Raw genomic sequence first — 16,127 nt, forward strand, 5'->3', positions numbered from 1 at the left:
ACTGTTAAAGCAACACCAAGCCTTTTCAATTCTGCTGAGTAGATTTTTAGTCCGGAGGTACACTTTAAGTACAGTTCGTGCCTGTGGCTAAGCCACTTGTGCATGTTTTTTACCTCTGTGCATAGATGCAGACCACACATGCACAGTAAGACATCACTCATACATGGACAGGAGCGTGCCTGTGGATGAGAAAATGGTCACAGGTAGAACAAGTGAGGACCATCCTGGGGTTTCCCACCACTTAGATAAGTATATGAGTAATGAGTAAGTCACAGGTTTTCTTAAGGTTTATTTTCCCAACAGATTTGCTTTTCCTAAATACTCTTTGCTTGTACCAGTTGTCAAAAGTAAAGCATATGATCATTTCTGCCAAAAGTACACATTCAGCTGAGTTTCCTGAACACATGATGTGCTTGTGATGATCAGAGTTGCTGATGATTCTGATAAATATAACTGAGTTCCCAGGTGCTTCTCATTATCAGAACGACAGAGGGGAAAGCTGTGACTAGTCTCCTGCCTGACCTACAAGATGGACTGCAGCTCCTACAAGCTCTACCATGTACATGACGAGTTTGACTCTAGAGCAGTGTTGGAAAACTATTATTCTGGAAACCCGGACACGCCATTTAAAGATGACTTTATGACATTCCCCATGGAGAAACTGCACAATGTATTTAGCATGGGTAAGTGGATCAGTGATTTTGAAAAACAGCATGTAATACATTTAAAGAAATCCTGTAATTAAAAAATACACCTCTGGGGGATACTTACCCCGTTAGGGGAAAGCATCTGGATCCTAATGAGGCCTCCCCCATCAGACGGTGACCCTCTGTTAAGTGCCGGCCGGGGTCCCCCCAAGTGTGGAGATGTAAATATTCACCTCTCCGCGATCCAGCGCAGGTGTACTAGCGACTTTCGGTTCGGGTAAGGTGGAAATAACCAAACCCGATCAATCCGCTCTACTGTGCAGGCACGAGTCCTTTTGCGTCGGCGCAGTAGAGCGGATACGATCGGGTTAGGCTATTTCCGCCTAGCCCAACGGAAGAACCACTACTGCACCTGTGCTGGATCCCGGCGAGGTAGATATATCATCCTTGGTCAGGCTTGTAGGGGGAGGATTGCAGGAGTCTTCGGCGAAGCCAGCTACAGGGATGGGGGAAGCCTCATTGGGACCCTAAGTCTTCCCCCTCCCGAGGTAAATACCCCCCAGGGGAGTATTTTTTTTTATACAGAATCTCTTTAACCACTTTAGCCTTCAATGTCGTTTCACCTTATGCATCCGAGCAACTTTCACCTCCCATTCATTCGGCAATAACTTTATCACTACTTATCACAATGAAATGATCTATATCTTGTTTTTTCCGCCACCATTAAGGCTTTCTTTGGGTGGTACATTTTGCTAAGAATTATTTTATTATAAATCCATTTTAACAGGAAGATTAAGAAAAAAATTGAAAAAATTCATTATTTCTCAGTTTTTCGGCCATTATAGTTTTAAAATAATACATGCTACCGTAATTAAAACCCATGTATTTTATTTTCCCATTTGTCCTGGTTATTACACCATTTAAATTCTGTCCCTATCACAATGTATGGTGCCGATATTTTATTTGGAAATAAAGTAGCATTTTTTCAGGTTTGCGTCTATCACTTATTACAAGTAGTGATGATCGAACACCCAGATATTCGGGCCCGGGTCGGCTCGGCCGGACATCGTCCAAACCTTCGGCATATTCGGCTGAACACCGAGCCCATTGTATGCCAATGGGGACCCGAGCAGCTTGTCTGCTGGAGGGTTCGCAGCATGAGGGGAGAGCCATGGCCACAGTCGGTGAGGAAGGGGGGTGGTCCCTCCCCTCCCTCACCTCGGGGTTTTCCCCTCTGCGCTCCCCTCCAGCCTAAAAAAGTGTGTGGTGGGCAGCGGTGGGCAGCGGCTGGCAGCGGGCAGATACATACCTTCCGTGTGTTCCACGGATACTCCTCGCTCTAGCGTCTGACGCAAGTTCCGGTATAACCGGAACTTGTGTCAGACGCTAGAGCAAGGAGTATGCGGTGGAACGCACGGAAGGTATGTATCTGCCCGCCGCTGCCCACCACACACTTTTTTAAGCTAGAGGGGAGCTGGTGGGGAGAGCCCCGAGGTGAGGGAGGGGAGGACCATCCCCCCTCCCTGCCGACTGTGGCCATAGCTCTCTCCTCATGCTGCATCCCCTCCAGCCCCCCAAAAAGCCCCCCCTCCCCGAACAGCGCAGCTGAGCACTGCATGGTGCTCGGCTGAGCTCGAGCCGAACCCGAACACCCCGATATTCAGGTAATAACGAACAGTGGCGAACACTGTTCAATCAACACTAATTACAAGCCCATAATTTTAAAAATAACAGTAATATATTTTACTATACACATATTAAAAACGTTCAGTCCCTAAGGTATATGGCCACAAGATGCCCTTGCAGCTCACTTCTGCATGCAGATATTTCTCTGCAAAGCGGAAGTGATGCGTGGCCGGTACAGAAGGTGAATTGTGAAAGATGGAACGACTTAGATCAATGAATGGAAACTGTTTTCCCATTCCTTGATCTCTGAGCTGACAGGGGCAGCGGGAGCTCGCGCGATCGCGTGCACCAGGGCTAGGCAGCAGTGCAGACTATCTGGACGGATATATCCGTCCAGATAGACTTTAGTTAAGAGACTTTGGCCCTGATTCACTAATTTTTACAGTGCACAGAAAGCGCATGTAAAAATAAGCAGGCATTACACAAATGGCTTAAATTGCATTGTGCACAACCCATATACACTGTATGTATAACATGCATTATTGGCTGACATGGTCTCCGTTACACAGACTGGGTCAGCCAGTAATACACATTATTCGAGCAATGTATATGCTATGCATATAATGTGAGTTATGTAACTAACCTTAAAGTACCCTTGACCTGCCCCCCCAACATACTTTAATACTGTTTTATTAGTGGTGATGTGACATATCACCATCCTCCCCCTCCAGAGTCCCCTGTGGCTCCAGCTCTGCTTATTCGTAAATTTCAACTGATCAAAATGTTGATTATGGGCAGGGAGGAAGTGGCATTTCTTCCTCCTCTCTGCCCATCTTAGTTCCGCCCCCTCCCCCCCCCCCCCCTGTAGTTCCCGATATGAGTTACTGCACACAGCGTGCAATAAAATAAAATTGCTGTATTAATACACTGTCTTTGAAACCTAAAGTATCACAAGCCCGCAAACACAGAGCAGCTCCCCTGTACACTAGGGGCCTGATTCACAAAGCGGTGCTAACAGTTAGCACGCTGGTGAAAAGCCCTTTATCATGCCTAAACTCAGTTTAGGCATGATAAGTTTAGGTGTGATAAGTTTAGGTGTGATAAGTTTAGGCATGATAAGTTTAGGTGTGATAAGTTTAGGCATGCTAAGTTTAAGCGCCAACTGCGTTAGCACCGCAGTGCACAGCTGATCAAAAGTTTTACGCTAGCAAAGACTGGTGCACTTTGTATAAAGTTTAATGGCGCTGCTTTGCGTGCGGGACTTTGCAAGCGATCTAAACTTATCTAAACTTAGCATGCCTAAACTTATCACACCTAAACTTATCACGCCTAAACTGGCTTTTCACCAGCATGGTGCAATGGTTATCATGCCTAAAGTCTTTTAGGCATGCTAACTGGGTTAGCACCGCTTTGTGAATCGAGCCCTATGTGTGCAGTAACTCATATCGGGAACTAAAGCAGCAAGTGGAGAGGGCAGAAATAAGGACAGGCAGAGAGGAGGAGGAGCTGCCACTTCCTCTCCACCCATAATTCATATTCTGCCCAGTTGAAGATTATGACTAAGTAGAGTGGGAGCTACAGGGGGCGCTGGAGGGGGATGATGGTGCTGTGATGTATGTCATAGCACGACTAAAAAACAGTAGTAAAAGTATGTTAGGGAAAACTGGGTCAGGGGTACTTTAAGAAGTTGGCATAACACCTGATAAACTTATGTTTTTCATCATGAATAACTGACAATCAGGATTGCAATGGTGCAGGTCTGAAAATGTAATGAATGCAGGCAATAGATGAAACAAAGAAAAGAGTGCTCCGAGATACTAAAAAAACAACAAAAAACAATAGAATGCTGTCCTATCCAGAACAGGTTTCACCTTGATTCATTGTGGCTGTCAAGAAGTGCCCAGCCAAAATGCACCTGTGTCCTCTTTAAAGGATACCCGAAGTGACGTGTGACATGAAGAGATAGACATGTGTATGTACAGTGCCTAGCACACAAATAATTATGCTGTGTTCCTTTTTTTCTTTCTCTGCCTGAAAGAGTTAAATATTAAGTATGTAAGTGGCTGACTCAGTCCTGACTCAGACAGGAAGTGACTACAGTGTGACCCTCACTGATAAGAAATTCCAACTATAACACACTTTCCTAGCAGAAAATGGCTTCTGAGAGCAAGAAAGAGATAAAAAGGGGAATTTCTTATCAGTCATACCTGATATTTAACTCATTCAGGCAAAGAAAGAAAACAATGAACACAGCATAGTCATTTGTGTGCTAGGCACTGTACATACACATGTCTATCTCATCATGTCACATGTCACTTTGGGTATCCTTTAAAGCAGTAGGATTAGCCATACTATGCCAGAGAAAAAAAAACCCACATATATATGTAGATAAATAAGTGATCTACTTGCATAACACATGTATTGTACTGTCCATGTTTTGTATTCTGTTCCTGGTGGGAACCATGTTTTTTGCCCACGGTTTGAGGCTAAATCCTGATGTCATTTCTACCCTTAACTTTTTTTTTTCTTTTCTCCTCCAATCGCAGAGTCAGCTCTGCCTTGCTTGTAAACACAAGTGAGCAGAGGATCTGTTTCAGCTAAGCAGTTAGGCAGGGAAATAAATGGAAGAGGAAGAATATATTATAGATAAGAAAGAACTCCCATAATGCAACTGTTTGGCACTGACTATTAAAGGGCCAGTGCTCCTAAAGTATGTGATAACTCCAAACCATAACAGCAGAAAAAGTTTTGAAAGTTTTGAATGCAGGATTAGCATCTTTAACACTTAATACACTCAGAACAGTTGCTGTTAAAATTAGATTTTTATGGTGACAATTCCGCTTTAAGGAAGCCGGGACTGGACTCTCCAAATGGCGTATGAGGTGGTCCAGGTGGTGGTACTGGCGTCTTCCGTGCAGGAGGGAGAGCTGGAGCGGCGATGTGTTGCTGGCAGCTGGACAACCTGCTCTCCACTGTATGCAAGTTAGCGGCAGAGGGTCGTCCGCATACCACTCACCACTCCACACTCTGGATTGAACAAGAGCATCATGCTGTGACTAGGCAACGTAACGGCGTGCAAAGGGAATGCAGTGAGGGGACTATTTAGGATTATTTAGGACTATTCGGAAGAGGCCTCCCTCCCTCACTCCCTCCCCCTATCAGCCAATCAGAGCAATCTTCTCTCATAGGCATCAGCCTATGAGAGGGGATCGCATTCGGAGCCTCTTCAGAGGACAGCCGAGACAGGGCTTTATAATGTAAATAGATGGCAGTTACAGAGGGGAAAGCTGTGACTAGTTTGTAGCTTTAAGGACATTTAATCTGTAGCTTTAAAGGGGCACTACAGCGAAAAACTGTAAAATGTAAAATATGTGCAAACATATACAAATAAGAAGTACATTTTTTCCAGAGTAAAATGAGCCATAAATTACTTTTCTTCTATGTTGCTGTCACTTACAGTAGGCAGTAGAAATCTGACAGCAGTGACAGGTTTTGGAGTAGTCCATCTCTTCATGGAAAAGTAATTTATGGCTCATTTTACTCTGGAAAAAATGTACTTCTTATTTGTATATGTTTGCACATATTTTAAGTTTTACAGTTTTTCGCTGTAGTGCCCCTTTAAAGTGAACCTCCAGACTAAAAATCGACTCAGCAGCACTGAAAAGGCTTGGTGTTTCTTTAACAGTTTCACAGCATCAGAACTTTGTTTCACTTATACAAGCCTCATTTTTAGCTGCACAGAAGAAAACTGCCCGGGCTTTTTTTCCCTGATGCTGCGCAAAGCATGATGGGATTTCTGATGTTTTTGTTTATCGTTCTGCTGTTTTGGTGCCATTTTTTTTTTACATTTTGAATTTGACATTTGAAGTCTAGCATGTGCAGCTGAGAGGGGTAATCAGGACACAGGACAGTTGGAACTGTGTATCCTGCTCCTTGTCACCTCCTTTCAACCAAAAAGATGGCTGCCCCCATGACAAAAAGGGCAGCCCCCATGAATCACAAACATTTGCCTGTTCTTTTAAAACAGGGTGGGTAAGAGATTATATTACCTATCTATTCTAATTAACATAACTAATGTAACTTGATGACAGTATGTTTGTTTAGGCTGAAGTTCCCCTTTAAGGACATGAAAGTTTTTAATTTTCCGCCAGGATGAAATACTTGTATTTCATCCAGGTGGAAAATTAAGAACTTTAGTGGCCTTAAAGCTACAATGATTGAACAAGTGTTTAATCCTAATCAACATGAGAGATTTTGGATTCTCTGCATGCGATAGTTGTATTGGATACTTAAATCGGGGACACTGGAGCTAAATGGGTTGAACAAATGCTTGCAGGCGATGAGCTGATTCATTTGGTGCATAATTTAGCACCCCCCTTCCTCCCGGCCATTGGATACTTAAATTGGGGATACTGGAGTCAAATGGGTTAAACAATTGTACGGAAGAGATTAATTTCCTTGGTGCATAAATTTACTTAATTTAGAGTATTCTCTTGTTTGTTGGGGGCTTAAAGGCTGGGTGCACATATAGCAGAAACGCTAGCGTTGCGGAAAACGCTGCATTTTTGCCACTAATGGAAGTCTATGGTCCGCGTTTTTAAAAACACTGGTTTTGTTGCATAATATTCATGAACGCATCAAAAAAGCACAAGATGAAAGTCAATGAGATATGGTATGCATTTTTCATGCACTTTTATATGCGTTTTTTACCAAAAAATAACTTTTTTTGCTGTATTTCCGCTTCATAGTGACTTTCAAGTGATTTGCATAAATGGAAATATAAAAACGCATGGAAAACGCATACAAAACGCATTTGCATTATTCACATTTAAATGCGAGCATAACGCATGAAAAATGCATCGCAAACGCAGCGAAAACGCAACAAAAATGCATGAAAAAAAACACACAACATTAACATAAAACATGACATAAAACGCAGCCTTTCGCGCTATGTCATATGTGAACCCAGTCAAAGGGTATTTTATTGATGATAAGGTTTAAAAATAAGGGAAATATGGGGGAGAATGCAGAATGTGAGCAATTTGCCTTCTTCTATTTAGCCAAGAAGGCCCAAGTGCAGTTCGCTTTTCTCTTGAGCTTTCTCCCAGGAGAAACATTTTTACATTCCATGCAAACTACCTTTTCAAGGCCTAACAATTGTAAAAGTCCTAAAAAGTAGGCAAAAATGTGAACATCAAATTTATGCCTAGCATTTTCTTGCATGCTAGTGGATTTAATGGTATTTGATTGTTGAGTTATGAAAACATCTCTTGTGAAACAACAGAAAAGAAAGGTTAACTGAATACGGGCCATATTCTCCCCTATACTATCCATCATTCTGCATGTTGTCAGCAATTTTAGTTTATTGTAAATATTCTTACACTAGTATATTAGAAATATCAATTTTTTTTAATTTGTACTTATATTTACTTCAATATTTTATATACCCCCTTCAGGCCATGTGAGCGGACAGCTCTTGATAGACATCAGTGGTGGCGCACAAATTCACCATCTTTATACTGCTTGTGAATTCTTTCAAGAGATCATTGTGATGAGGCCCACTGAGCAGTGCATCATGGAGATAATGAGATGGCATGATGATCGTACCGGAGCTTTCTGCTGGGGGCACACGACTGCACATGTTACCGACTTAGAGGGAAGAAGGTGAGTTCTCATGAAATCAGCTTTGAATTTTGAATTTTGTAGTAACTTCTGATATTGTAAGGAAAAGTAGTACTTGTAGCATCTGTGATCCTAAGTTTATTTTTTATTTGTTTTCCAGCGATGAATGTGAGGCGAAAGAGATGAAGCTGAAGTCAGCCATTACTCATGTTGTGAAGTTTGATCCAGAGGCAGAATCTCTAACAGACCTGATAGGGGTTCCTCAGGCTGACTGCATCATCATCTATGGATTGATGGATATGATCTGCAAAACTCAAGATGACTACACAAGAACTTTAGAAAAGATCTTAAAGCTGTTAAAACCAGGAGGACACTTGATGTTATTTGGGGCAATAAATGCCTCTTATTACACAGTTGGGGGACATAGGTTCAGTTTATTTACATACGATGAAAATTTTGTGAGAAAGGCACTTGTTGCTGAAGGGATGACAGTTCTCCAATGGGAAGTTAACCAAAGGAAAGCTGAGAGCCCGTTAATTGATTATGATAGTATGCTGTTTGTCTCAGCTTGCAAGTCAAAATAGATTAAGGCTGTATTTACATAGATGCATTGTGTTGAGTTGCGGCAGTGTGCATCCCATTAAGCTGCAACAACGCATTTTACAAGAGGATGCAACGCAACGCAACTCAGCACGAGGCAATGCATCTAAGTGTCAATCCAGCATAGATATCGAAAAAAGCAAAAATCACTGTGCACTTCATAAAGAGAGATGTGTATATATATATGTGTATATATATATATATATATATATATATATATATATATATATATATATATATATATATATATATATATACTAGCTAGTGGCCCGGCGTTGCCTGGGTATGTATTTGACCCACTTTTCCTAACCCTAACGCACAATTACATAATTACTTAATGACCAAGTTTGTGAGCTTTGCGGTCTTTGGCATCAATAATTTGCATTGAAATAAAATAAATCTGATTGGATGTGGCTCCACCCCTTTTCTGAATTTGAACCCCCAGTCACCCAATGGTCAACTGTACCAGGTACAGGTGATTAATAGTGCAAGAGGCTTGTGCCATTAACAGTGCAAGAATGGCAGCAATTAAATATTCCCCTTAAAAATCAATAGGTGAATATTTTGATTGGCTTTTGTAGGCTCCACCCACTTTTCTGAATATTAATCCCAGTCACCCAGTGACCAACTGTGCAAAGTTTGAGAACCCTACCATTAACCAGGGGGGCCTCTAGCCCTTTTGTCACTCCAGGCAAGAAGACATGTGGCGCCAAGTGGCATGTGGTCCTGAGGAAACGGTGTGTGGGCCTGAGTTTCCTCCTGTAACAGTTAGCTAGACAAAGTGTCTTTTAAAAGTAATTAGACAACATTCTCCCCTCCCCTAGAAAGGAACCCACGCGTTTCTTTTGGTTGATGTATTAGCATGGTATTTAGTAATCAAGAGCCCCCAAAATGCCAAGTGCTGCAACAATAACTCCAAAATATCAAATGCACACACACATCAGAATCACTGCTGGGACCATGGATCACTGCTGGAACCATGGATCACTGCTGGAATCATGGATCACTGCTGGAACCATGGATCACTGCTGGAACCATGGATCAGTGCTGGGACCATGGATCACTGCTGGAACCATGGATCAGTGCTGGAATCATGGATCACTGCTGGAACCATGGATCACTGCTGGGACCATGGATCACTGCTGGAACCATGGATCACTGCTGGGACCATGGATCACTGCTGGAACCATGGATCACTGCTGGAACCATGGATCACTGCTGGAACCATGGATCACTGCTGGAACCATGGATCAGTGCTGGAACCATGGATCACTGCTGGAACCATGGATCACTGCTGGAACCATGGATCAGTGCTGGAACCATGGATCACTGCTGGAACCATGGATCACTGCTGGAACCATGGATCAGTGCTGGAACCATGGATCACTGCTGGAACCATGAATCACTGCTGGGACCATGGATCACTGCTGGAACCATGGATCACTGCTGGAACCATGGATCACTGCTGGAACCATGGATCAGTGCTGGAACCATGGATCACTGCTGGAACCATGGATCACTGCTGGAACCATGGATCACTGCTGGAACCATGGATCACTGCTGAAACCATGGATCAGTGCTGGAGCCATGGATCAGTGCTGGAACCATGGATCACTGCTGGAAACATGGATCAGTGCAGGAACCATGGATCACTGCTGGAACCATGGATCACTGCTGGGACCATGGATCACTGCTGGAACCATGGATCGCTGCTGGAACCATGGATCGCTGCTGGAACCACGGATCACTGCTGGAACCACGGATCACTGCTGGAACCACGGATCACTGCTGGAACCATGGATCACTGCTGGAACCATGGATCACTGCTGGAACCATGGATCACTGCTGGAACCATGGATCAGTGCTGGAACCAGGGATCACTGCTGGAACCATGGATCACTGCTGGAACCATGGATCACTGCTGGAACCATGGATCACTGCTGGAACCATGGATCACTGCTGGAACCATGGATCACTGCTGGATCCATGGATCAGTGCTGGAACCATGGATCACTGCTGGAACCATGGATCACTGCTGGAACCATGGATCACTGCTGGGACCATGGATCACTGCTGGAACCATGGATCACTGCTGGAACCATGGATCAGTGCTGGAACCATGGATCAGTGCTGGAACCATGGATCACTGCTGGAACCATGGATCACTGCTGGAACCATGGATCACTGCTGGAACCATGGATCACTGCTGGCCTGGAACCATGGATCAGTGCTGGGACCATGGATCACTGCTGGAACCATGGATCACTGCTGGAACCATGGATCAGTGCTGAAACCATGGATCACTGCTGGAACCATGGATCACTGCTGGAACCATGGAAAGGGATGCCAGCAGCAGAGACGACACTGGAATTGGTGTCACCCAGTGCGGTAACTTATATTAACCTGTTCCAGCATAGCACTGATCTTCAGATAGTAGGTAGCCTCTGTCCTATCCCGACCCCCAGATAGGCTAGCTTAGGATAAGTACAGGCATAGAGTAATAGCTTTTAAAGTACACAAAGAAGGTAGTAGAGGTAAGCACAGAGTGCAACTAGTTTATTATCAATACAAGCACAGAGTAACAGCTTATACTGTACATACTGGGGGAAACAGGGATCAGCACACGCTGCAGCTAGTTTACTATCACTACAGGCACGGAGTAACAGTTTATACTGTACATACTGGAGGTAGCAGAGATCAGTGATAGCACACACTGCAACTAGTTTACTATCACTACAAGCATAGAGTAACCCCTCATACTGTATATACTGGAGGTAGCAGAGATCAGCACACACTGCAGCTAGTTTACTATTAGTAAAGGGACAGAGTAACAGCTTATACTGTACAAACTGGAGGTAACAGGGATCAGCACACACTGCATCTAGTTTACTATCAGTACAGGCATAGGGTAACAGCTTATACTGTACATACTGGAGGCAGCAGAGATCAGCACACACTGCAGCTAGTTTACTATCATTACAGGCACAGAGTAACCATTAATACAGTACAGTGTGAGGTAGCAGAAATCAGCACATGCTACAGCTAGTTTACTATCAGTACAGGCACAGAGTAACAGCTTATACTGTAAATACTGGGGTAGCAGAAATCAGCACACACTGCAGCTATTGTACCATCAGTATAGGCATAGAGTAAAAATGCATACACACTTACAATTTTGATTGACCAATCCCTGACCAATTTTTCCACCTTCTTGTAGTATGAGGGCCAATAGATTTTGCATACTATGAACAGAGCTCTTATACTACATAAAAATGGTTACACTGGTAAATACCAATTTGATGTGTGTACCAGGCTTTACAGTTAATACTGTACATACTGGAGGTAGTACTGGATCATCACACAATGATGCTGGTTTACTATCAGTAAAAAGCAGAGAGTGACTGCTTATAATGTACATACTAAGGGTAGAAATGAACGGCACACACTGTAGCTAATTTACTATCAGTGCAGGCACAGAGTAACAACTAATGCTGTACATATTGGAGGTAGCAGAAATCAGCACGTTGCAGCTAGTTTACTATCAGTATAGATAAAGTAGCAGGTTATACTGTACATACTGGAGGTAGCAGAGATCAGCACACACCTGCTAGTTTATTAACTGTACAGGCACAGGATAACAGCTAATACTGTACACAGAGATCAGCACACACTTCAGCTAGTTTACTATCAGTAAAGGGACAGAGTAACAGCATATACTGTACAAACTGGAGGTAACAGGGATCAGAACACACTGCAGCTAGTTTACTATCAGCATGGGCACAGAGTAACAGCTTATACTGTACATACTGGAGGTAGAAGAGATCAGCACACACTGCAGCTAGTTTACTATCAGTACAGGCATAGAGTAACAGCTTATACTGTACACACTGGAGGCAGCAGGGATTAGCACACATCTCAGCTAGTTTACTAACAGTATAGTGTTGTTACCTGGCTGGCAGCAAACAACCACCTTATGTCACACTAAGTGCAGGTAGTGAATACATCATATTCAGTTGCTCTTTAGTGTTTACCTGAGGGTAAAAAGTATAAAAGACAATATTCTTATCTAGATGATGTTTAGGCTCTACTGACACCTCCAAGGTCTTTACTGTTTCCTTGTCACATAGCATTTGTAGCTCTGGCTGGTACCAGTCGGAGCCTGGAACATACATACTCCACTCCATTTGCCCTCTCTGTACGCACTCCCGAATGGCTGTGTACAACAGCTGTGGCCGAGAGCATCCTAAACAAACCCAAACAATCGGAACTGCATTTGCACAGGAAGATCCTAGGGATGGCTGCTACATGCTTCCATGTGGGCGTGCCTACAGAGAGATTGTGCTGCTGCACGGATAGACTGTGGCCTGGACATCCAGAGAGAAATTGCATCAACAAGATTGAGGGAAACCCGGACACAGTACAGAGCCTGAAAGTGTAAGGATAGCCTATACATCATCCAGGTTATATATCTTTTAACTCCCCTTTCCCCTAAGGTTTATTTTAAAAATTGAATAAGGGTGCTGGTAAGAGAATGAGGGGTAAGAGTGCTGGGGGAGGGGGGTTTGTATAACAGCAGGAGGGCTGATTAGGGGTGCAGGTGGGGTAGTTCATTCAGGGTTGGCAAAAAGTGTGAAAATTGGCTGAGGCTGTTATTTTGGTGCAGAGAGAAAAGGGACTGCTAGAATTCTGCAGATTGGGCAGGGTGGAGAGATGTGAGGCATGGGGGTGATACAGAGGGGATAGAGAGGTAGTGACTGAGGGCTACAGTACTCACTTCTGAATTGTTCTGCTCTGCTCTCTTCTATCACATGCAGGAGGCGGAGCTTAGCTCCATGTAGCTGGCCTGCCCCATGTGCACTATTATGGTGAAGGCAAAGGGGCGGAGCTAAATACATCTGGAGGCGGGGCTTATGATGCAGCCAGTCATACAAGAATCCTCTCGGCTTTAGTGTTGAGCCGAAATTTTAGAAATTTCGTGTTTCCTTCATTACGGACGCGAATTTTGCCGCTACGACACGAATTCATAATCTCATACTTGCCATACAAACCGTAATTAGGAATTCCGTAAGCAAAATTTCGGTTTCGTAATTTCACGTTTCGTCGCAAATTTGTGTTTAACGCGAAATTTAGTAATTTCATGTTTTCTGAAGAAACAAAGTTATTTTAGTTACAAAAATGGACGTAATTTCGTTTTTAATAGTAATTATGCAAATTTAGGTAATGAGTAAACTCAAAATTTAGGTAATGAGTAAAATCAATCACTCGTTGATTGCAATTACTGATTGCAATAACTGATAATGCAAAGGACCCTGCACATGCTGTCGCTTTAAATGTATCATAAGGCTCTATCTGCAGCCACTTCTAAGACAGGTGCTCTTTGCCATGGTGCAGTTAGCGGTCATGTTGAGACACTTGGTTTTGGGCCTTGCAATATCTAATAATGCGAAGGTCCCTGCACTTGCTGTCACTTTAAATTTATCAGGAGGCTTTACCTGCAGCCACTTCTAAGACAGGTGCTCTTTGTCAAGGTGCACTTAGCGGTCATGCATGCTGAGACACTTGGTTTGGGCGGCCTTGCAATATCTGATAATGCAAAGGTACCTGCAAGTGCTGTCGCTTTAAATGTATCAGGAGCCTCTGGACTGGAACACCATTTTGAGAAAGGTTGAATTTGCGTGTTAAACATGAAATTCTGATTTGTTTGTGTTACGTAAACGGTTGTAATTACGAAAAATATCATGATTACGAAATTCCCCATAAACACGATATTTTGCGTACTTTACTGTGAATTGCGGGAATGGCAGAGGGAAGCACTGAACTCACGCTAAGTTTGGAGGTGAGGCAGGCTGACCAGTGATTACACAGAGATTACATAGTGTATCTCTGTGTCTCACGCTGATGCGATGACCCAATCGTCTGGAAGGAGGGGAGCACCATTCCAAGAGGAGAAAGCAGAGTGCCCTGGTCTCACCCCAGTGCCTCCTGGGGAGTACAATCCATCCAAAACAAGAAGACCGGCGCCGCTGTCTGTAGTTACAGCTCTTTATTATCACCGGTGGCAGCAATGACAGACTGCTGCCTCGGTTAAAAAACCTTTTTCAAACTGCTTATAGCCATCAATGGCTGTGAGCAGTTTAAAAAAGTTTTTTTAACCGAGGCTTCTTGTTTTGGATATGCTGTTTTGGATAGATATGTCTTCTTGTTTTGGATATGTTGTTCCGGTAAGCATGTGCACAATGTTTTGGTATGGTGGTGGAACACTTAATCAGTGCTGAAGTCATAGATTATGGCCTCGATTCATCAACACTTAGCAAATTTGTTAACAACAGTTTGGTAAAATACCGAGTTTGTTAACTTTATTTCAGGATTCATCAAAGTTATCTACAGCTGTTAGCGAACATTCGGTAACGATTCGGTAACGATTCGCTAAAACGGAATAAAGTGCAATTCATGGAAAAGAAAGTGGGCGTGGTTTAGCGTTACATTTAGGATTAGTTATCTCCTTCACTGCTCTGTTGTTATTCCTGTCAGATCATTGCTGACAGAGAAGATGGAGCCATTTGAAGTGGTTATGTATCAGCTGAGAGTGATTCAAAGGCGCAGAAGGGCAAGAATAAGGTCTGCAACCATATACATTTGTAAGAGAATAGATTTATTTGCTATAACACGACATCTGCATTTCTCTTGAATCATCTTGTAAGAGAACACAGGCAGTGTCAGGGTTAACTAATTTGCTAGCTGCACTATAATTTTTTAGAAAAGGCTCCTATCAAATTGTGGGATTGTCCCAACCACTTTTAGAATCCTGGTCCAGGTGTAAAGCCCTATTCAGAATGTTGCTACGTAGTGCTCAAAGGACTGCCTTTTACCCACAATTCCATGGGAATCTTATGGCCTTGTGTTAAAGTACCACTGTAAAATGGAAATAGCGACACGTTACCGAATGGTTACCGAATTGTTATCGAATTCACACCGAATGAGGAAAAACCTTGATGAATACAACTAGAAATCGCTAAACTTCGAATTCGGTAATTTAACAAACTGGAAAAAGTTATCTTAAAGAGAATGATGAATCGAGGCCTATATCTGGAAAAGTTACCCAGTGATCTGAGAACCTGAGGCGAACCACGGGTCAAAAGTTAAATATTTATCTAAGGAGACGGAAGCCTCTCAATCTTTCATAGGCTTCCCTCACCATTCACCAGTATTCTGCCACTGCTCGGGACCCTCCTGCACATCAAGACCGTGCTACTCTTCATGCATGAGCAGGCTAACACATAGGCAGACATGTCCACCAGTGTATAGGTAGGAAGCTGCGTAGCAGGCAGCTCCAAAAATGTTCATGTTCATGGGAAAACTATGAAGGTCATACAGTAGATACAATAGTTTAGAAGCATTTTATTGAGCTTTCTCACTTACAAACCATTACATTAATTCCGATTTTTTATCTAAAATGAAAGCCACTGAAGAGCAGGATAACCCTGTGGTTAAGGCAAACCTGTGAGGTTTAGTGAAACAAATATGAGATACTTACAATAAGGAGGGGGGGGGGGGGCCTGGATCTTTCAGATGGCTTCTCATGTACTTCTTCACCAAGCAATTCAAAAGCATGGATTCCTAAAGCGTGGCTGC

The 16,127-nt window shown here is 43.2% G+C and overlaps 1 protein-coding gene across 1 annotated transcript; it reads left to right on the forward strand.

The window, feature by feature from the left end:
* The first annotated feature begins 466 nt into the window (after positions 1-466).
* On the forward strand, positions 467-8,904 carry LOC137523015 (indolethylamine N-methyltransferase-like). The gene is made up of 3 exons (XM_068243191.1): positions 467-683; positions 7,730-7,937; positions 8,056-8,904. The coding sequence occupies exons 1-3, from the start codon at positions 530-532 to the stop codon at positions 8,477-8,479; spliced, it is 786 nt and encodes a 261-aa protein (XP_068099292.1). The 5' UTR covers positions 467-529; the 3' UTR covers positions 8,480-8,904.
* The last annotated feature ends 7,223 nt before the right edge of the window (positions 8,905-16,127 follow it).

This window comes from Hyperolius riggenbachi, chromosome 6 (assembly GCF_040937935.1).
Source record: "Hyperolius riggenbachi isolate aHypRig1 chromosome 6, aHypRig1.pri, whole genome shotgun sequence".
Classification (NCBI taxonomy): domain Eukaryota; kingdom Metazoa; phylum Chordata; class Amphibia; order Anura; family Hyperoliidae; genus Hyperolius; species Hyperolius riggenbachi.

Excerpts from the sequence above, each read along its gene's own strand:
- LOC137523015 (XM_068243191.1), top strand. The coding sequence starts at position 530 with ATGGACTGCAGCTCCTACAAGCTCTACCATGTACATGACGAGTTTGAC. Across the intron at positions 684-7,729 it reads GCACAATGTATTTAGCATGG|GCCATGTGAGCGGACAGCTC; the intron begins GTAAGTGGATCA and ends TACCCCCTTCAG. Across the intron at positions 7,938-8,055 it reads ACCGACTTAGAGGGAAGAAG|CGATGAATGTGAGGCGAAAG; the intron begins GTGAGTTCTCAT and ends TTTGTTTTCCAG.